The following is a 21,696-nucleotide window of genomic DNA, read 5'->3' as shown; positions in this document are numbered from 1 at the left end:
AAAAAAAAAAAAAAAAAAAAAAAAAAAAAAAAAAAAAAAAGGACACGCGGCGCGGCTGCGGCGCCTCGGGCCCGGTGGGGCGGAGTGGGGCAGGGCGCGGGGCGGCCGGGGCCAGGGCCGCCGAGCAGGGCGGGGGCCCGCGGCTCCTCCAGCCCGCGGCGCCGGGGCCCGGGGCTCGCTCTGTCCCCGCGGCCTGGGGCTCCCCGTCCCGCCCCCCTCCCTTCCCCCACGCTCCAGGGGCCCGCGCCCGGCTCGGGGCCGGGGCTCACGGCTCCCTCTGTTCCTGGTGCAGGTGAGGCGGCGGCCGGCGGCGGGGATCCGGGAGCCGGCGTGTGGCAGCTCCTGCGGGCGCCCCCATGAACGAGCGTCGCGGCCGGGGCTGCCGGGACACCGCGGGGCGCCATGAGAGCGGGCCACGAGCGCAGCCAGGAGTGCCTCCCGCCCAAGAAGCGGGAGCTCCCCGCCGCCAGCACCGGCACGGAGGCGGCGCGGGCGGGGGGCACCCAGGCCTCGGGCGAGGGCCCCGAGTGGGCCCGGACGACGGGGCCAGGCCCCGCGGCCCTGCGCTATGGCCCCGGGGAGGCCACGGAGGCCGTGGCGGGGCTGACGGTGGACCAGTATGGGATGCTCTACAAGGTGGCGGTGCCGCCCGCCACCTTCGCCCCCACGGCCCTGCACCCCGTGGTGAATGTGAGCCCCCTGACCCCGGCCTTCAACGTGACCTCGCCAATAATCCAGCACCCGGGGGTGCCCTACCCGCCCATCCACTACGCGCAGATCCCACCGACGTCCCTACAGCTCATCGGCTCGCATTACACAGTGCCCTATGCTGTCCCTCCTGGCTTCCTGCCTAGTCCTCTCCTGTCTCCTTCCACCAACCTCACCGCCTCTCACGTCCCCCACTTTGTGCCATATGCCTCTCTCTTCACAGAAGAAGCCGCTCCTTCCCCCCAGACTACCTCTCCTACCCACACCTTCAACAAATCTGCTTCTGCGGTCTCTCCTTCTGGCCAGATGCAGCACCATGCTGGGACCCAGCCACTAGATACTACACTAGGTAGAATTCCTGTTTATTATCAGATGTCTCGCCTCCCACCAGGGTACTCAGCATATGAGACGCCCACAGCAGGTGGACGCCCAGATTCTCCTCAGCAAGACAGTCAACTGAGTTCAGAGGTAGCTGCTGCCAATGGTGGACAGAGACATCTGGAGCACAACGTGGTGAGGAGGACCAGCGAGGCTGTGGACTCTGGCAGCAGTAAAGCCGAAGACTGTCTGCCAGGGGCTGCAGTGGGATGTGTGGTTGATGGACAGTTTCTTTCAGGTTACCAGACGTTGAGAACAGAGGTCTCTGTGCCAGCTCACAGAAACACCCCAGACACTGACCTGGAGGTTCAGAGGGTGGTGGGGGTGTTAGCATCTCAGGATTATCATGTTCTGGCAGCCCAGAGGAAAGATGACCCAAGCCCTTTAAACCTTTGCCATAGTATCCCTGATCAGCAGGGGGAGTCAAAGGACTTTTTGAGGAACACAGTGGAAAGGGCTGCTGCTGGGAAGAGCCAGTCCAGGAGTCCATGCGTCTTATCCCCTGAAGAGATGGTTAGACAAAGACAATTAACCAAAGGAATGGTGATAGCCAATGGCAAGCCAGTACTGGTTCCCATTGGATCTGAGCCCATCAGGTCTTCTTCTGCTTCAGAAACCCTGGTGAGGCAGAGCCCAGACTTGCAGGCTCGAGGAAGCGTACTTGAAAAGGACCTGGCACAGCTGCAGCCACCTAGCTCCTCACACTTGCCCTCTCACTTCATGAAAGGAGCCATCATCCAGCTGGCTACAGGAGAGCTGAAGCGGGTAGAGGACTTGCAGACTCAAGACTTTGTTCGCAGTGCGGAGGTGAGCGGGGGCCTGAAGATTGATTCCAGCACCGTGGTGGATATTCAGGAAAGCCAGTGGCCTGGACTTGTCATGTTGCATTTTGTGGTTGGAGAGCAACAAAGTAAAGTGAGCATCGATGTGCCCCCAGAGCATCCCTTCTTTGTCTATGGCCAGGGCTGGTCCTCCTGTAGCCCGGGGCGGACTGCTCAGCTCTTTGCTTTGCCCTGTCACAGGCTGCAAGTGGGTGATGTCTGCATATCAATCAGTTTACAAAGCATGAATGGCAACTCTGCTTCTCAGGCTAACTACCCTCTCACAGATCAGTTGATATCTACTAGAGAGAGATCTGAAAGAACTGCTCAGGGGTCCAGAGAACCGTCTGACAGAGCTGCTGAAAGGAAGAACCAGCCAGAAAGGGAAAGTGCAGCTCAGAGCTCTCACGATGAACCCTCTCAGCCTGAGACTGTCATTCAGCACAGCTGGGCCGCCCCAGGCTTCCAAAGATACAGCACGCAGGCGGAGGAGCCTCGGCCCTCTCTGCTCCGTCCCTCTTTCATTCCCCAGGAGGTCAAGCTGTCTATCGAAGGGCGTTCTAATGCAGGGAAATGATCCCTTTGAGGTTGTGAGCTAGGGCATGCCCTCTGGGTGAGCCTCACCTTCACTGGGTGGAGAAATTGCACATGCTTTGTGTCAGGTTCACCAGCAAGGCTGCTTTCTGCCCTGCAGAACTGGATTTATTCCAGTTCAGTGGCTGACCAGTTCCTCTTGGGGAATCGAGAGGACTCCAGTGCCTCAGGGAGCAGCAACAGGCTAGCTGGGGTAGAGAACAGGGACGTGCTCATGAGCTTGCAATGAGAACATCTGGAGGCTGGGGCTTTCTTGCCCCTCCTTGAATAACTGATACCCTGCAGGGCAGGGTCTAAGTAAGCATTCGGGAAAGGTGGAGAGATGGGAAGGGCAGATGTGGCTTAAGGTAGCAAGTAAAATTGCTGAAGATATTATTCCTCCTTTTTCATGATGGGGAGAGATGGGTCCCCACTGGAGTTTAGGGGGCTCTACTCCCAGTATCCCCTTTCTTCACACATGCACTTTAAAAGGACCGTTCACCGATGGAGCTCTTGAGGGCAGGACGCAGATGCTTCTCTGATGGTTCTGTTTAAGGTCTCTTCCACTGAATCCAACTGCTCTTTCTTCTTGCAAAGAATGTACAGAGATTTCCATGAATCACAGAAACTCAAGAGGAAGGACCAAAAGGATGGGTATTGGGTACAGTTGAATAGGGAACTTGAGCACTTGGGATGGGACACAGCATGGGAGATGTCAGTTTCCTGCTTTGAAATACTTTTGTTGTCACCTAATTATTGTAATATTAGTCACCAAATCAAATATTCCTTCCCATGTTAATAACCTTAAAAACAAAATCTCTTGGGCTTAAGGCTTTTAAGGCTTAGTCTATGGGTGAATGGGGTTAGGTTTTGTTTTGTTTTTGTTTTGTTTTTTGAAAGCTGGAGTCAGATATATTTAGCATTCTCTAGTGAAGGATGGAAACGCATCCTTCTACTGTGACAAGACCGAGACTATTTTGTAATTAAATCAGAATAAAACTTTACGGATGGCTAATTATTCCCTGCAGGCAGTTTTCTGAATAAACTCTAAAGAAACAAGTGTTTGTGTATGTGCAGGCAAAGTACAAAGCTTCAGCTAAGTACAATTCCATGAGTAATGTAGGGACTCTAGGGATCGCAGCATCATAGGGCATTTCTGGGTGTTTTTCTGTTAGTTGTTCTAATGCTTCACTTTGGAGTTCCTCTGTAGAACAACATGGTACTATCAAGAGTAGCCTTCTTCACAGTGAGATCTAACACAAATGTATATTAATACCTCATTATGGTAAATAACACTCCATTCAAGTGAAGGCTCCTATAGTTACACTAATTTGCCCTCTCTGATGGTGTGTTATGACACTGGCTCTAACTGCTTATTTAGAATAAAAATGTCACTGTTTTGTCAAGGGTAAGAGTCTTTACTGACTTAACGTGGATTTAAGTATTCCCTGTATTAAGGTGCCCATCACTGTGCTAGGACCAGGCTTTTGAGGATTTCTTTTCAGCGTGCAGATCCCTGCTAGAGTCCTGATGATGCTCCTGATGTTAGTGTACCATTTTCTGTCTCCCTTTTCTCACCTTCCTGAAGTTTTCTGCCAGGCATGCTGGACTGGTAGGGCTCTGCTTCTCTCCTTCCCTGAATGGCTTGTGTGTCAGCACTTCTTGATGATGTAGCTGTCCTCCTGGTCAGCTTTTGTGATGCTGGTGTCTCAGGGTTGGTCTGAATACTCTCCAGAAACGTGTCCTGTAACCAACTGGCTTCAGTTGGCTGCGTGGCAGGGGTTGTGTGCATAAGTGTTCTGCAAGCGAGAGAGTCTCCAGAAAAGTTCTTCCATCCAGGCCATTGATTATGATTTCCTAGCAAATTGCTAGCCATCTCTGTTGCCTTTGACATGCCTGTGCCGGGAGAACAATTTATTTTCAGGCCTTAGTTAAGATATGCTTTGTTCATGCCTTCAGTGTTTGTGCCTCACGAGGGTTTCTCCAGGGTGAGGATGCTTCCTGTGTCACACGTAGCTGCCCCAGAATCACAAAATGCTTGTGGTCTCATCAACTGCATGTGGAAATGCACAAAGTCACAGTGATACTGTTGTGTGAAGATTCTGCCTCCTTTGATGCGGCAGCTGTGGGAAGGCTGCTCTTTTTATGGCACCATTTGTCAGTGGAACATCCTTGCCTGGGCCCAGGTGCCTGGCCTCATTCCCATGTGTGTTCCACAGTCGCTGTTCATCGGACTCTCCTGCACAAAGGCCTTGACTGATGCTGGTTAGAACTTAATGCTCAGGATATCCAGGGTCTGTGGCCAAGAGCAGAAGACGGAGGAGGAGCGCAGCTTCTCTTGCCTGTTCTTTGTGTGGTGCATGCAGAGGAACTGAGAGCTGTGGCAGGCAGCTAAGGAAGGGATCTTGCAGAAGCATGGCCAGTGAATGAGGAAGGGACATTGTGTGCTCAGAGTGTTTGTGCAGCTGGACGGTGCAGAGCCCTTGTGTGCCCATTCAAACATGGAAGTCTCTGTCTTAGAGGATTTAGAGAGCCTGCCTCATCTTCGGTGTGTCACTGTACTCACTGCTTCTATGTCTTGGCCGCGTGGAACGGTAGTCTGAAAAGGCTGGTGAATGAAGCAAGATGCTGCGGGGCTAGAACAGCTCTACCTGGGACAGGTGGGGGATTGTGCGGGTGCTCATCCTGGTGGTTCCTTGGCTGCTGGCTTGGCCACACATCTGCTGAGTGTGGTTCTGAGGTCTGTGGAAGAGGCCAGGGTGTGTTTGTCCTTGGGGCTTCTGTCCAGGCTCCCTGTGAGTCCCACTGTTGAGCATGTTTCAGCTGCCAGCTCTTCTCTTCTCTGGAAGCAGCAGTTTGGGGCACATCTCATGGAGGAGGCATTGAAAATAATTGGGGCATCTGGCCGCTTGCCCCAGGGACTGTGGGCAGGAGGGAAGCACTGGAGGCCCTCTAGCCCAGCCAAACAGCACTCATAATCACTGGAATCTTTCTTTACTGGGTTGGACTGTGTTGCTCAGCTCCGGTGGTGGCTGTTGGGTTGAGTGTTCAGGCTCTCTCAAGACATGGAGTGTGCGAGACAGGTTCTGCTGTGGGCAGGAAGGCTATGAAAGAGCCCACAGGGGAGGCATTTATTTCTTAGGTTTACAGGGATAGGGGGAAATAAAGCCAGGAAGACATTATGGAATGAGCTGGTTATCCAGACCTTTCTTCTGGCAGAGATGTGACAGGCTTCTCAGAAATACACTGTTTTCCTGCTGCTATTGTGAAGGGAGGGAGAGCTGCGGTCTGTCCTACCTGAAGGAGGAGGCATCCTGGCCTTGGTCTTACCCAGCTCACACAGAGGCTGTGGGAAGAGTCTGTAGGATGCAATAACAGGTGTCTGTAGCCATCTGTCCCATCTCATGAAACATTCCTTGGGTCAGCTGCCCGTCAGAGGCCAGGCCTGCTCCCAGGCCATGTGTACACTGTTCCCCCAGGAACACAAGACTTGCTCCAGGTGACAAGCACTCATCACTACCAGACTATGCAGAGAAAGCTCTGTCTGGGAAGGAGGAAAGCTGCAGAGGCACCTCTGCCTCTCCTTTCCAGCAGGTGCGCAAGTATAATGCACTTTTCACATTAAGTGTCCCCATCCCTCCTGTCCCCACCCCACACTTGAAGTCACTTTCCCCAGTAGAGAACTAACAATCCTTGTTACTCAGAAAAATATTTTAAATGAAACTACAGCAGCTTGAGTAGCCCAAATGCTAGTTCCTGCCCACAGCAGTCCATGTGCCTTTCCCTAGCGTCACTCACAACTGGTCTTTGCCTTTCAGGCTGTCCCGGGCCTGAAACTTTGCAGAAGCTGCTCAGATGGCTACAAATGCACATTCTGCAGAGTTTGCCCCAGGGTATGTTCCGTGTGGGGCTTAAAATGCTGATGGTCAAGACTCCTCTGTGGTCTTCACGTCTGTCCATGGAGGACAGGACTTGCCCTGACATCCCAGGCTGCTGCCACCCCACCCTGCAAACGCGCCGTGCCCGTTTTGGTTGCTTTTTGCCTTTGTGGCACCTTAGAACCAGGGGAGGGTCTGTGCATGCGGTCTGTAAGGCATGTGGCACAGGGGGAACTGGCTGGGCTGCCCTGAGGCAAGGAGGTTTTTGTAGATAAGTGCTGATCCCTCGACTATAATCCCAGTTATGTAATGGCTGTATTAACATGTAACCGACCGCATTGTATCTAAAGCCTTAGAACTAGTCAGGTGCTCCCCTCCAACCTTGCTCCCACCCCATTCCTCCTACCTGATCTTTAACAAAGCATTAATAATTCTAAGGATAATCTCTATTTTGTTGTGCTTTTTTTGTAACTGTTTTAAATAAATCAATTTGTACTGTATATTTGTACTTTTGGTGAGATCCTTTTTCCTGTTTTACCATTTTAAGTCTGTACTTGGCTACACACAGATTGTATTTTTATTGTTAATGCTCTTATGAATATTGCATTTAACTTGTTGACTCTGTAAACACAGTATATATCTATATATATATATATCTATATATAAACCAATAGCTTTTCCTTTGGTGTTTGAGACTTTTTGCTCGTCTGTGGCATCAATGATCGGTTGAATGGGGGTTCTCTGGTCTTACACAGTGATCTGGAAACTATGACAAACACAAGGTAAAGGCTGACAGAGAGATTGCTAAGTCTGTGTTCAAATACTTTTGCTTTTATGTGATCTCCTTGAACCCCTTTGATACAATGGTTTTGTTAGTAAATATTGCGTGGAATAATCGTAAGGCGCCAAGGAGGTTGCAGTAAAAGCAACCTCAAAAAAGCATACAGTTAGCACAGCACAGCTATGTCTCTGCTGGCCAAGCAAAACACACAACGTAGGGTAACAGCAACTGCTGGAAAGAACAGACTGTCAGCTTGAGTGTGAAAATGAACAGAAGTAAGAATAAAAGTGAGATCAGCTCACAGAACAACAGAGAATATAGAGAAGGTAACAGAACTGAATAGATCCTTGCCAGATCTGGTGCCTTTTCCCAAAGAGAGCAAGGCAAGGATGGCTCCTGGAAATCCAGATAAGAAGATAAAAGAACTTCTCTAAGTTGAGGAAACAAGCTGTTACAGTGGCATGTTAAGGAGCATAGGCTTCAAAAGATTAAAACCTTTTTGTAGCAAGTGCCCACAAGACTGTCTATGAAGTTAGTTTCATGTCATGAAAAAAATGCAGCATCATGCACTTCAAAGGCAACTATTTTAAGCACTTAAGTAGGACTTCAAAAGAGTTGCAGCAAAAAAGTTTTTCAAGCTAAATAGAGGGAAAAATCAAGTTTCTAAGTCACTGAAAATTGATTGGTCTGTCCTCTCTGCACCTCCCTTCAGATATTTCTAGGCATGGACAAGATCCCCCTAACCATTCTTTTCTCCAGGCTGAGCAGTCCCAGCTCTTGCAGCCTCTCCTCAGAGGAGAGATGTTCCAGTCCCTTTGGGGCCCTTTGCTAGACTCTCTACAGTATGTCTGTGTCTCTCTCACTTGCAAACCTGAAATGCTATTTAAGTGAAAATTACCTTGTTCATCAACTGGCTCACTTCCTTGTTTGCTTACCTTGGTCAGCCTTTCTGTTATTGTTTATATGAGGTATCTTAGAACAGGAATCACTTCCTCTTAGTTTTTCCATGTACGCTACTGCAAACAAGAACATAGAAATAGTGTTAAATGGTGCGCGCAGCCATTTCCAGGAAGATGGCATCCTTTTTTTGCTTCCTTTTTATGGACACAAACAGTGAGGTATTTATTCCTGGAGGAGCAGTGGACTATCAAAGTCCTCAGCTCCATTACTTATGCTGCTGTAAATAAGTTTCTTTTTCAGTGAGGCAGGCTTTTCACCTGTAGCAGAACAGCAGCAGCCCAAACCCATCCATGCTGCAACGGTCCAAGAACAGGACAAAGTACAAAAGGTAAAGGAGGGGACTAAATAAATGTGAAACATTAATTTATTTTTCCACTGTTCACAGGCTGTGGCTGACCCCCACAGCAGACTGTATCCTCAGAATCTGCTTCCACCGGGGCTACTTTGGCAGACATCTCTCAGCTCTGTTCTCCTCCTATGTTCAGGAGAAAATCGGAACCATCTCTGGGGGAGAGCTGGCCAGGGACCCACAACAGCCTCCGAAGCATAGGAGCCTGCTAGTTTGCCTGTGACAGATGCAGCAGTGGTGATAGTCTTTGGCTGCAGCTCAATGTAGCGTACTGTTGCTCTGCTCCTCAAAGGTCATTTTGCCCAGCAGTTGGCTCTCCAGCTCCACATTGCTCACTGGCAGCTGGAAAAAGTTCATTTCAGCTGCCAAAGCTGCCATGGCAGAGGGGTCCTGGCCAAACTGTGCCCGGAGCATCATGTCCATTTTCTCCAGGCGCCGCTTCAGCCTCTTGGCCTCACGTTCCCGGATGAGCCGGGCCTGCCGTTTCTCTGGGGTCTCGTTTGCACGTTTCAATCGCATGGCTTCCCGGTCTCGCTGCAGCCGTCGCGCCCGCTGTTCATCTGTCTCTTGCATGCGCTGCAGGCGCTTAGCTTCTCGATCCCGCATCCGTCTCACTTCACGCTCCTCAGGAGTCTCATTGTCCCTCCGGCTCTTCTTGGCCGTGCGCTCCCGCTCCAGACGCTGCAGCCGCACTTCCAAGGGCTCGTTCTGCCGACGAAGCGCCCACTTTCGCATGCCAGGTGTCTGTGCCTCCAGCAGCTTGCGATACGCAGCACAGTTGTTGCACACTAGGAGGATGCTTGCAGGATACACAGGGGTGTGAAAGGCAACGTCCTTCCCCTCAACACTGGAGGGGCCCTCGCTTTGTGGTGCAGGCAGGCGATCTGCAGTGAGCACTTCTGGGAGCTTCTCACTGGAAGCAGAAAGTACAGAGTGTTAGAGACTTGGTGCTGACAGGAGAAACCTCATCTCAGACTGACAGGGAGGCTGCAGTGAACAGTACCCCCACTAGTGCCCATGACAGAGGGCTGTGCTAAACCATTCCTGCCTACAAACATGGCTGAATACCTAAAACCAAGCAACAGCACATCCAGAGGTAGGAACAGGATTAGCCCAGAGCAGTATCTGGGTTGGAAGAGTGCAAGGGCAGGAATTAACCAGCAAGCTGCTACTCCCCATCATCTCTGGATTTCTCCATTCCCTATTCCCCTAGTCAGTGAATAATCTTCCACCAGGTAGGACACAAACGAGGAACATTTCAGTTTCTGCCTGTAGTCCTGCTTTGGAAATGAGGAACTCATCTGGGCAGCACAGACCCTGTCTGATGGACTGCTAAGCAAGGAGAGTAACGATTGTTCTCCTGTGACAAGAGTCTCAGTGCTCTCTGAAGAGTCCTACTTCTTCACAGAGCTAAGAAACACCCTTTTAGCAGCACAGCTAATGGAGATTTTTGCAGGTAATGTGGAGTTGCAAGGAGGAAGGGATCAAGGAAATCTCAGTCATCGCGGGTGTTCACAACTGGCCTTTAGTAGGGCATAGACATGACTTCTGTGGTCACTTAAGGCAACCCACCTAATCTTTTCTGTGGGTACCCTAGCCCACTCACCAGCCAGGGTGACCCTGACCTGTTGAATGTGGCGTGGCTGGTGAAACGTGCTCCACACACCGCACAGTTTGACAGCTGGTCCTCTGAGTGGATCAGGAGATGTCGCCCAAGGGATCCTGGTGAGCTGAGGGCTCTGCCACATACAGGACACATGTAGCTCTTGGCGCTCACCACAGCTGCAGTGTGCTGCAAAACAACCACTAGGTTGTTAGTTACAAATTGCCCAGCTCCCTGCCCAGTTTGAGGTGTGCTAACAAAATATGGCAAACCATTTAGTTCAGCCTCTTGGAAAAGGATCATTTAACCACTAAAACCTCTGGCTTACAGCTCCTAGACTAAGCGCAAGACATTTGGGATGTCACAGATCAAACACCTTTCTGCAGCTCAACAGAAATGCAAGAGAAACAAGTAGAGCCAGAACACTCAGATCATACGACCTGACTCTTGTTTTCAGAAAGGCATCTAAGTAGCTGGTGTTGCTAGAAAAAGCATGACTACACTAACAGTAGGCAGGATGCTGGGGAGGGAAAGCTCACTATGATGGTAGCTAGAGACAGTCAGCTGGTGCAGATAAGTGGTCAGTTCAGCTCTGCTTCATTCCTTCTGTTACATACTTTAATGTGCTGTGAGGAGATTACTGACAACAAAACCTGTAAGATCCCAGCATAGATTTCCCACAGTACTGGAATTGTTTCAGAGGAAGAACTGCTGTTTCCATGGATAGGAACTGCGATAAAGGGACAGAATAAAGAACCAAGTGATCAGGAGGAGGGTTCCTTATTTCACTGAATGATATAAGAATTGCTTCTGCGTTTGATCTGAAAGAACTATCTTGTTTCGGCCTGCAACTGCTTGCAGTGACTGCCTTGGGACGGAGCTGTGCTCTCCAGCTGTGTAGACTGGTACCTTGCTGATTTTTTCACCCAGGACTCCCTCTGGACTATCTGCTATAAACTTCAGTCACACCCTAGATAGGAGGATCTGTTCAGTTCTGTGACTGCAAAAATCAGAACAAAGTCATCCCATGCCCCTTGCCCAGGACCGTTTCTGAATTTGGGACAGCTGAGCAGCTTAAGGCCAGAGACATCCCCCCATTTGGAACCAACCCCTACCTGGTACACGTGTGCAATGAGCTGCTCTCTGCTTCCACACTCCAGCTGGCAGAGGGGACACTGTGACAATCCCAGCATGGGGTCAGCATTCAAACTCTCAGGAACCTAGGGGGAGAGAAAGATGCCTTGGTGTAGGGCACACAGGTCTTCATGCAGCTGCCTCACGCTCCCCTAGTATCTACTCAACACCTGCACACAGGCCTTGCCCAGATCAAGTGCTGCACCCAGGCCTGCTGGGGCTTGTTTGCTGTTCTCATTCTAAAACTTTCTTTATGTACCCTCCGAGCAAAACTCCTGCTGTCTCAAGAAGAAAGAGAAGCCTCACAGCCTACACTCGCACCCACAACCTTGCCAGCACGGTGGCTCTGGTAGGCAAGGTCTTCTCTGTAGCAGAAGGGAAGGGGAGATCAGTCAGAGAAAGGTACCAGACAGAACTGAAGGAGGTGGACAGACTGCGTAAGCATCTCAGCAAGGCAGGAGAATAGCAGTTTGTCTCCTGTTCCTGGTAGCCCAAGAACACCTCACACCATTTCCTCCAGCCAGGAGATAGCGTTTGGAGGAAGTGAGAGTGGGGACAAGGAAAGAAATCACAGTGAGGAGAAAAGATGTGTTTTCACCCAGCGCCCTCCCTTCTTCCTGGGAACTTTATGTAAGTATAGTACCAATACACACTTGCCTCATTTTCTCTCATAACTGGGGTTCCAGCTGCAGGTTTTTCTGCATTCTCTAACTCTTTCTTCACTTTTATCATGGAACCATCCTCTTCAGAAGTGTGGGAAGAAACTTCATCCTGGGTGGTTTCATCATCATCATCATCACTGCCACCTGGAACATACAGAACAGTTACTCCAAGTGTCAGGACCCTGAGGGTACTAATAAGCCTTAATTGTCGTGATAAGCCTCATCTGGGGCATCTGCTCACACCCACTGATGAGATGCTTCATTTAAACTCAGGGGAGCTTCAATCCTCAGAGTGCTGTGTGGAGTTCCTGGGTCTGTTTTGTTAGCTGGCCTTGCTTGACAATCACTGGTCTGTGGACAGAGCCTCTTGCTGTCACCACCCTGCTCTGGTGCTGTGCAATTGCACTCTAGTGGTGAGCTGGTTGCCCAACCTGTGCTGTGATGGCCCTTGGCTCCAGGCCCACCTACCCTTGGGGAGCAGTTCTGCTCTTGTTCGTTCATGCGGAGTCCTGCACAAGAGCCAAGAGCTAACCCAGAGAAGGGGATGAGTAAGATAGTCCCCAGAGGACCCCTGCAAGCTGTGCAGCACGTAACCTCAGCCCTCGGAAGAGTCTCTCCAGTCCACTACCTTGCAATTACTGGAAGGGGCAGAACTCACTGCTGCTGGAGTCATGGTCTTGCAGTGGATGAATGGCAGGCCTTTGGTCCCCAAGAGGTCCAGGAAAGCTGTTTTTCATCATGGCTTGGCGGGCTTGCTCCTCCAGCCCTGCAAAGACTTGCTCCCCTGGCAGCCACAAGGACAAAGAGTCAGACTAGTGACGTTCCATTGTTTTTACCACAAAAGCTTACCAGAAATGCATCAGGTGTGAGGTGGCTCACCTGCACTGCACGGAACCTCTGAAGTCACCTTTCTGAAAGCATTTAAGTAACCTCTCTGCTTGCTGACCCCATGACACCAGTGTTCTGTACCTGCTGATGCAAGTGTAGGCCCTATGTCTAGATGAGTCTTGCTAAGGGAAATGTTGGGTGTCAGGCTGGTCTCAACGTACTGTTTATATACTGCTCTGGTGACGTAAAAAAGCCTGCAAGACTCCGCATACCTGCCATATGTGCCCAGGTGACTTTCTCATCTACCAGACAAACTATCTGCCAATAGAACTGTAGCACAGCTGTAGGTGGGGGGAAGCCACACAGGGATGATAACAGTATCCCAAATCATGCATAGTGTTATTTGGCTCTTCTAAGTCATTATGTCCTATTTCCTGCTATAACAGGCAGGGTGATGGTACTGTGACAGATCAGGATATTTAGAAAGCAATCATGTTAGGACCTGGGAAAACACAGACTTTAGTATTTGTATGATTCCCAAATTAAGTTAAACTGATTTTTAAATACAGGCTGTTTTTCTCTCTGTATTCTTCTTGCAGTGTAACAGCACGGCAAACTAAATCTGCATGTTTGCCTTAATTGTAGTCTTCCACAGTTTAATCATAACTTCAATTCAAACCCTAAGTTTTCTCCACTGACAGTATATGTGTATCGTATTTGCCATGTTTCCTTATCATGCATTTCCACTGAAACATTCACAACATTAACTCAATTACCATACAGTATGTTTGTGAATTTCTTTAGTTATTAGAAAGTGCCTTCATAGCTAGGTAGTAATTAACCAGATAAAATGCTAGTTATCCTATATTATTTCTAGTTATTTGGAGAGAGCAAATTGGTGGGAAGAGAGGGGAGGGAGGGATCGTTAGCTGAATGCCCTGTGATATGTCCACTGCAACACATTGGTGGCCCAGTAGTTAGATAGATCATCATCAGGTGGATCACCAGGCAACAGCACAAACCATGGCATGTCCTGGACGTTTTATAGATGTTGGCTGTTGCCAGAGCAGCATCAAGTTGCTACTATGCAGCACCTACTTCCTCTCTGCAGTCCACTTGGCTCCTCTACAGGGTAAGCAAGCACCCGTTCACATTAAATTCCCTTTCCTCTCTGCACTATTCAGTGGTTCTTTTCTCTCATTCATTCTACAGACAAAATTCCTCAGCAGGCTGAGGATTTGTAGATAGATATTTCATATTGATATTTATTGCTATTATTTTTCATAATTTACACTTCTCCTTCAAGACAGACAGACACTTTAATTTTTTTTCTTGAGAAATTTGCACAGAAATAATCTCTTCCTGAGTGCCTGGCATCTTATCTGCTTACCACAGTGGTGCTAAAATCAAGGGCTGTCCTTTGGGTGCTGTCACCACCTTCTGTCCCAGGAGGACTAGAGACAAACTGCCCCTCCAGAAGGAGTTGGTGCTCAGAGCTCATCTTCTTCTACTTACATGATGGATAACTTGCTTTAGTAACTTGCCTTGCCCAGAAAAATAAATCTCAGCGATACTTTATATGCTCAAAACAGAAAGCTAAGGGAGTGAACCCAAAAAGCTGAGATGCTTGTTTAGGATAGCTTACAGTCTGCTGCATTGAAAGACACTGATAAATAGTACCTCAACTCAGCATGAGAACAGGCAACAGCAAACACATTGAGAGAAAGTGATTACTTGAGCTCCTCTGCAAGAAAACTTATACAGCAGTCTCTGCTAGGGAAAGCTTTCAGTTCCGTAAAGTCAACCATTAATATTTACATTAAAACAAAAAAATGACTTTGTGTCATATGTAGCTATAACTTGCTTTTACCAGTGGGTGAGCTGTGAGCACTTGGGACAAGGTGCTGGAGTTCCCAAAAGGCTAGCTTTTGGATTAGATTTATCAGTTGGTTTGTAACTCTCAGGAGCTACTCAAAGCATAAATGCAGAAATAATATGGAAGATGCAGTGCATTTTTAACATAAAACAAAGAAGCCAGAGTAGCTTTTGGGACAAAATTGCACCTTTTAGTATAGGGCCGCAACTGGCATCAGTGTAATCAGGAAATTTCATTCTTGACTCACTGAGAGAACACCAGTCCTGTTATAAGGACAGGTGTATTCGCACATACTAAACTGTTTCAGCCAGCTTTGCCCCATATTCATACTCACACTGCCTTTCTGGTGCTTACCTCAAAATTTCCGGCATTGCTTTAAAGAGCAATAACTTATGGAAGATTTCAAAGACCTTCAGAAGTTTCACGGAGACTGAGGGAGAGGAGTTTGAGTTCCCAACATCCCCATGGAGGTTTCCAAAAGCATTTGAAGGCTTTTATCATTCTTTCTCAGAAACGTGAGAAAGGTTTCTGTAGAGAGGACTTGAGAACACAATCCACGTTGGCTGAAGAGAGGTGCAGGAAAGCACCCTATATCTATCTGCCACTGAAAGCAGCAGGCACAATGGTGAATTCTGTGACATGCGCCCACATTGGAATGCATTCTAGTGCTGGATAGTTTTCATAACCTGGAGCGCTGCTTTTACGTCTGGACCACATTGGTGGGACTGAGATACAGACTGTACAAACAGCAGACACTACAGAATTACGGTGCCTCTCCAAGAAGCAGATCTCCATGAACCACCAGGTTAAGAGCCCAGAGACAAAAAAAGCATTGCAAGTCAGAGAAAGTATGCTGAAATGGGGAAACCCGTGGTATGCACAACAGATGTGAAACTATGGTGGAGGATGTGCTACCTGTGACAGTTATGAAACAGGACTCCAAACATTACCACAACTACTAGTGGAAGCAGTTACACGTTTTCTTTTCCCTTTCCCCTTCCAGATGGCTTACGTTTCTACTGAGCAGCAGCCCAGAGTTTAATGGCAGGAAAGTTCCTGCTCAGATACACAGACCACGTGGACAGGCTGCAGTGTCACGATTTTAAAAATCTGTGATCTTTAGAGACGACTGAGGGGACTCTTCCTATCAGTAACACTAACACCGATCACAACAACCAACAGAGCGATCATGTCTGCCAGTGGCCTTTCTGTACGGTGTACCCAGAACCAAGCTAACACTGATTCAGTACAGTGCAGAGAACTTTCAGCTTACAGACAGAAACACAAATTGTTAACCAAACCAGTGCTGTTAGCACTCAACATCTTTTGCATTCTCCACTAGCCTGTATCTAAAAGGCATCATGGGACTGGGAAAAACAAACTTTTAAAAACTCTTTCCCTTATACAAGATTTCTTATTATACTACTATGGTCTCCAAAGGAACTTAGAGAAGAGTGTTTAGTTCATCTACTGATAGACTAAGTCCTACTTCAATAAATCTTTAGAGCTGTAATGTTTGATAGGTACAGGGTTATGTTTTTATTGTTTCTGCACACACATGCTCACATACAGATACTTAAACCCCAACCTCCACCCCCTTTTTGAATACATTTGCATTTATGTGGAAAGGGAGTAAGACAGGCAACAGCTTTGGGATCACCACTATCAGTAAAGGACATTATGCTCAATATTGAATTCACAGACTCTTCTCCAGAAGTTTCTTTATTAAATACAAAAAGGGCTGCAGGCTGACCACAACACCAAAACACTGTATTTGTTTTACAAACAGCTAGAGATGTAGGACAGTGAAAAAAATCATACAAATGCCTCTGCTTTGCATTCCAGTTCTCCTCTCCATAATCTTGTAAATGAGTGGGATGCCAGGAGAGCAGCTGTGGAGGTAGGGGGCAGCCCTGAGGTACTGCATAACAGGGGCAGTTATGACTGCTAGGACCTGGTGGTGCACCAACTTTGCAGCAGCCAGAAATGATTTTTTTCTGAGCCCTTTCCTTCTTGAACTGTATGAATGCAGGATAACTCTCAGGTGTTCTGGAAAATAAACACACAAAAAACAACCTCACCCCCAAATCCACAAAACAAAAATAAAAAGAAACCACATTGTTCCCCTGTCTTCCTTCCTAAACAGAAAAGTCTCTCAGAGATGAGCCACTTTACTCCCTCCTTGTACAGCAATTTAAAGTCCCTGTTCATGTAGGTCTTCTCTGTGCTCCTTTCCTGGACCTGAAATTTGCAAGTCTGTCCACCACTGTGGATCTAGTCCACCTGCCCCATCGCTATTCTGGGTTGTCCATATTGCTGTAGCAGTTACTGAAATGAAAAACAACAATTGAAAGAGTTAATAACCGCAGCCCACAGAGCCCTTTAAGAACCAAGGATTTTGATGCAAGTAACAATTTTTGCTCAGTTTTGAATGCTGGGTGCTATTTCTTGCAAGATACTTTCTTTTCAAACTCAGAATATTATAGACAGCAGAATTCAAGAAACACTGAAGAGCACAGAGTGTGTGTGTATCAGAGGGAGAAGGAAGGAGATAGAGGATTAATGGGACATTGGGACCATGCTAAATACAGCTAGGAAATGTCCATTAATTTGATTTTAAAAGGCTGTTCTGAAGAGATCTAAAATAAGCACCACTTGCAAAGGGTAGAAGCCATAGAAAGAGAAGCAGCTCATGGGACAGCAGGGAGAGAAAATAAAAGCACGCTAATACCTGAAGCAGAATTCTTGGCAAGCTCAAGAACAGTGGAGTAACCCATAACAGATGGAGTGACAGGGCAGCAATGGATGGGCTTGAAAGCAAGATCAGATGATTAATTGCTTAGAAAGATTTTATACATTTATACTTTTGAGTCTGGGAGAAAATAAAGACTGAAATGGATGAATGAAGATCTCTCTACAGGAACAACATGACTGTATTGCATTTTTCAATTCAGTGTGAAACGGGCAATGCAATAAGTATATTCCAGTATTACAGTTTTATTTCTTACCACATTGTCAGGTGAAAATGTTTTTCATGCACCACGTGGCAAAACAAAATTAAATTGTTAAAAGCCAATTATGTGCTGCAGACCTGCCAAAGGGAAACAACTACAAGGAAAGCTGTAGATGGACCGGCTATCACACACAATGATACGTTTACGATAACAGTAATTTTACTGTTGTTTATGTACTATTTTAGATTGCTTTACACATCAACTTCTATTTAAAATGACTTGATCTGTAACAACACAACTTCCCAGCCAGTCACTCTGCACACCAAAGTGCTTCTGTGCTAAGTGGGGTCAGCAGTCCCTGTTGTGAGAGGAAGGTCAAACAAGGGCCATGCCAAGCCTGGAAAGTAACCCTGGAAAGAGGTGGCATTGAGCAAGCCAGGGAGAGGAGACTGTAGCTGTTGCTTGCTCAAATGAATCTGAGAAGGAAGGTAACATGGAGCAGCCAAGCAAGGAAGAAGTGGGCACCATCCTCCCGTGAATTTGTCCAGTTAGATATTCAGAGTAGCATTTACGTGAATCCAAAAAGCACTTCCCCAGCCCCACAGTCGGCCAAATCAGATCCCAATTGCAGACAACTGCATAAAAAGCTGCATACCTGCTGTCCCTTTTATTCCTTTCCTCCCAACCATTTCAGTCCCTGTGAAGAAGTCTCAGTAACGTGCCTGCTATGTCTCAGCCTGATTCCTCATTCTGCTGGCTCACCCAGTTCTTGGAGATGATGTTCTCTCCGATTTTCCTCGTCATTCACCAGCGCACTGGCATTTCTGGGCCCTCCAGATACACAGCAGGCTAGGTAGACAGAGAAGTCCCAACGATTTGGTGGTGTTCATCATAAGACACACAAGATTTCCATCCCAAGGAGGATATGTCACCCTTGTAATTTTCTTTTATCTTTCAGTCCCTTTATTTTTTTGTGATCCTAGTTGCTGCTTGTGACCACTCCTATTGAATAGTTTGTCTGTAGCTAATGCATTGCATGTAAAAGTGGTGAACAGGTCCCAAGTTTCCTCTCTCTGTGGCCTACCTCATGCCCACCAGTAGCCTTTTTGTCAGGTGGTTTCCCCAAGACTAAGGCTGGCGATGACTTGTATTGCAGATTAAAAAGCAACGGTCAATGTGAAAATGCGATAACTGAACCCCATAGCATGTATAGTCCTGTACACAACAGTACAAGCTTCTAAAGAACGTAACCGTTATGCAGTGGAGTACAGAAGAGAAAACAGCCCACCTAAACACCATGGAAACTCCACCTACACCTTTAGAGCTGTCATACCCCTTGGTCCCCATAGATGAGGGACCATAACTCTACACCAGAGGTGGCAACATAAGTGCATGCTTTCTACAAGTCTAATTAATCTAAACAGCAGTAGTAGTATCGGGGTGCTCTCAGAAGCAAATGTGTGTGGACAGAAGTGTTATTGGCATTGCAAGAGAAAACACAGGACATCTAAAATTTCTCTAATGAAGACAATTCCAAGCAGACCAATCAAAGCTATACTGTGCCCACTGTTGAACCCAGCACACAGAAGCAGGAATGGGAGAGCACAAGTCAGCACAGCTGCCAAAAGTCACCTCTACATCACCCTTACATTACCCACCAAGGAGTTTTTTTAGCTCTCCCACATCCACCTCTTGTTTCCTATGGGGCCTTCAAATCCCACACAGAGGTAATTCTCCCCAGTACACTCAGCGAGTGTGCAGAGTGTTAGTTTATATCATGATATATTTTCTTCTAACAGAGAACAGCATGCGTAGATTTCTGTTGCCATATCCATACTTAAAGGCACCACAGAGAAACACACAGAAACATGCAAGCCAGCAGCATCAGCAAATAAGGCAGTTGCTAGGGCTGCAGCACTCAGCTCTCTGTCCCATAGTCATGATGGTTACCACAGCTTAACAATAACCTAGGCTCCCTCATCTCATCAGCCTTACTTTCACTTGTCTACGGAAGTGGAAATTTGTTTTCCTCATGCCAGCTCAGATTCCAAACATGTCTCCAACTACAAAGCTGAGTAGTCTCAAGGGCATAGCTTCAGACCCTCAGCTTCCCTCTGCTGTAGTCAGTCAAACAAAAGCTGTGTATGTGCAGATTCCCCTTTGCAGCTGAACATCCACACAGCTGTCTCCGAGTTCTGCTAACATCTCTCTGTAGCCTACCCACAAGAAGTGCCAATGCAAGGCATCTTCAGTCCATTCACTATTCAACAAATGCCAGGTTCTTGACAATGCTGGAGAAACAGTCTTGTCCTCTCAGATCAGAACAAGTATGATCTGACAGATAGCATTTATCTGTCCACTGACTGACTTAACCACTGCCTATTCCCTGCAAGGAAAGAGCAAATGGCTTTATTTACTTTAGCTGGTAGGAAATTGAGGTACAGTGAGCTTAAGTGACATGTCCATGCCAGTCTGTGTAGTCTGTGGTAGAACAAAGATCAGAAGCCAGGATTTTCAGGCTTTCAGCTGCACACAGACCACCCTACCTGGAACTTCCTTTCCCAAGACTGGCCAGAGCCCCAGAATCACATTTCTTCGTATACTAACTTGCACTTGTGACAGTGTGAACGCAAAGCAGAACTACAGGCCCTGTGCATACACTCACCTGCATAACTTTACAGTGTCAATTGTTTGTTCAAGCCTATCCCTGTCCTGCCACATCAGGACACAGAGAGCTTCCCTGATGCACAGAGCTCAATTTCTCTTCTTACAGGCCATAAGAGAAACTGTGAGTAACCATTCCCCCACAGACTGCACCTCTTTTCATCATTCCCCACCTCCCCTTCTCATTCCACAACAATCTGTCTAGGGCAGGGATCCCACGATGCTGTGTAACATAATACTCACAGTGAACTTTGTTAGGAGTGGTCTGTTTCCGACGGGACATGTTTCCCTGACCTGGGAGCACGGTGTGCGTTCCCTCAGCAGAGGGCTCACCTGAGAAGAGAAGAGCCTGTCACACACACCACTGGAACCTTCTGAGTCTCTGGCCAAACACAGCTGGGTACCTCAGGGTCACTCCCCATCCTTTTGCCTACAGGGCTCATTCTGCATCACCACAACCACAGTGCTGCCATCCAACACGACCCACAAGCATTTCGCAAACCACCATGCATGGGCAGCCCCACCCATTTCAAGCAAAGTTACGAGCAATCTCGTACCTGGCATACGAACAGCTAAGAACACCTTGCTTCAGGAGTGACTGCACTCTCAGTCTAAATTCCTTCCTCCCTCCCGTCTGCTCCCACAGCAGATAAGGCACAGACCTAACCAAAGCCACCACCAAACTGACCCAGAGAGAGGAAGAGGGGACAGCCAGAGAGGCCAGGCACCAGGCACACAAAGGAACTGTCTGCCTGACAGATGCAGCTCCAGACACAGAGGCAGCTGCTGGTGGGCTGGCACAGCCAGCCCCAGGACAGGTCATAGCCCCGCCAGCACCCCGCAAGCAGACTGGCCTCGCAGCCAGAGCTGAGACCACTTGCAAGCAGGCACAGGAAAGAGGCAGCAGGACAGCTCCTGCCAGCTGCCAGCACTGCGCCTTCTGGGCAGTGGCCAGGCGGGGGGGGGATGCACCAACCTGCTGCCCTTCCTGTGGCAGGGACACACCAACACCCCTCAGGCTTTGCAAGGGGGAAACATCGACCCCTCATCCCTCAGACTGATGGGGAAGGAATCGATTCCAACAGTACCCTCAGACAGATGGACAAAAGGAGGGACTGGACACATTCATCCCAGACATACAGATGGACACAGGGATGCTGTCAGCCTCTGACAGACAGACACGGGGATGTTGTCAGCCTCCCCGGACAGACAGACACGGGGATGCTGTCAGCCTTGACAGACAGGCACAGGGATGCTGTCAGCCTCCCCTGACAGGCAGCCGCTGGCCGCACTCCCAGCGGACGGCCAGGCGGGCAGACCCAGCCCCGCAAGGTGCGCTGCTCCCCCGGCACAGGGACGGCCGGAGGAGCACGGCCCGCGCCCCGAGGGTGCAGAGGACGCGCGGGGGGACCCATCACGACGGCCCGGCCGGACAGACCGACAGACCGCCCGGCCCGGCCCCGCGGGCGGCGGCACCCACCCCGCGCCCCCCGGGCGCTCGGGGACCCAGCCCCGGCCCCGCCGCCC

At 48.6% G+C, this 21,696-nt stretch overlaps 2 protein-coding genes across 9 annotated transcripts; one reads left to right on the top strand and one right to left on the bottom strand.

Moving 5' to 3' along the window:
* Positions 1–260: 260 nt before the first annotated feature.
* On the top strand, positions 261–7,044 carry ATXN1L (ataxin 1 like). The gene is made up of 2 exons (XM_035336643.1): positions 261–6,074; positions 6,299–7,044. Exon 1 carries the CDS (start codon positions 403–405, stop codon positions 2,482–2,484), a length of 2,082 nt encoding a protein of 693 aa, XP_035192534.1. The 5' UTR covers positions 261–402; the 3' UTR covers positions 2,485–6,074; positions 6,299–7,044.
* A 1,386-nt stretch (positions 7,045–8,430) lies between these two features.
* On the bottom strand, positions 8,431–20,955 carry ZNF821 (zinc finger protein 821). 8 transcript variants are annotated; one of them, XM_035336649.1, is made up of 7 exons: positions 20,413–20,923; positions 18,161–18,354; positions 12,506–12,631; positions 11,843–11,991; positions 11,167–11,271; positions 10,074–10,240; positions 8,431–9,361 (listed from the first exon to the last, which is right to left on the bottom strand). In XM_035336649.1, exons 2-7 carry the CDS (start codon positions 18,192–18,194, stop codon positions 8,707–8,709), a joined length of 1,236 nt encoding a protein of 411 aa, XP_035192540.1. In that variant the 5' UTR covers positions 18,195–18,354; positions 20,413–20,923; the 3' UTR covers positions 8,431–8,706. The 8 variants fall into 8 exon arrangements, 4 of the variants coding, with proteins under 4 accessions (XP_035192540.1, XP_035192539.1, XP_035192541.1 ...); XM_035336648.1 differs by lacking the exon at positions 18,161–18,354; XM_035336651.1 differs by lacking the exon at positions 18,161–18,354 and having other exon boundaries at positions 9,100–9,361; positions 10,021–10,240; positions 20,413–20,937.
* Positions 20,956–21,696: the final 741 nt, after the last annotated feature.

The sequence above is a fragment of the Oxyura jamaicensis genome, chromosome 11 (genome assembly GCF_011077185.1).
Source record: "Oxyura jamaicensis isolate SHBP4307 breed ruddy duck chromosome 11, BPBGC_Ojam_1.0, whole genome shotgun sequence".
Classification (NCBI taxonomy): domain Eukaryota; kingdom Metazoa; phylum Chordata; class Aves; order Anseriformes; family Anatidae; genus Oxyura; species Oxyura jamaicensis.
Note: the sequence above shows the minus strand (reverse complement) of the source record. Positions and strands in the feature narration are given on the sequence as shown.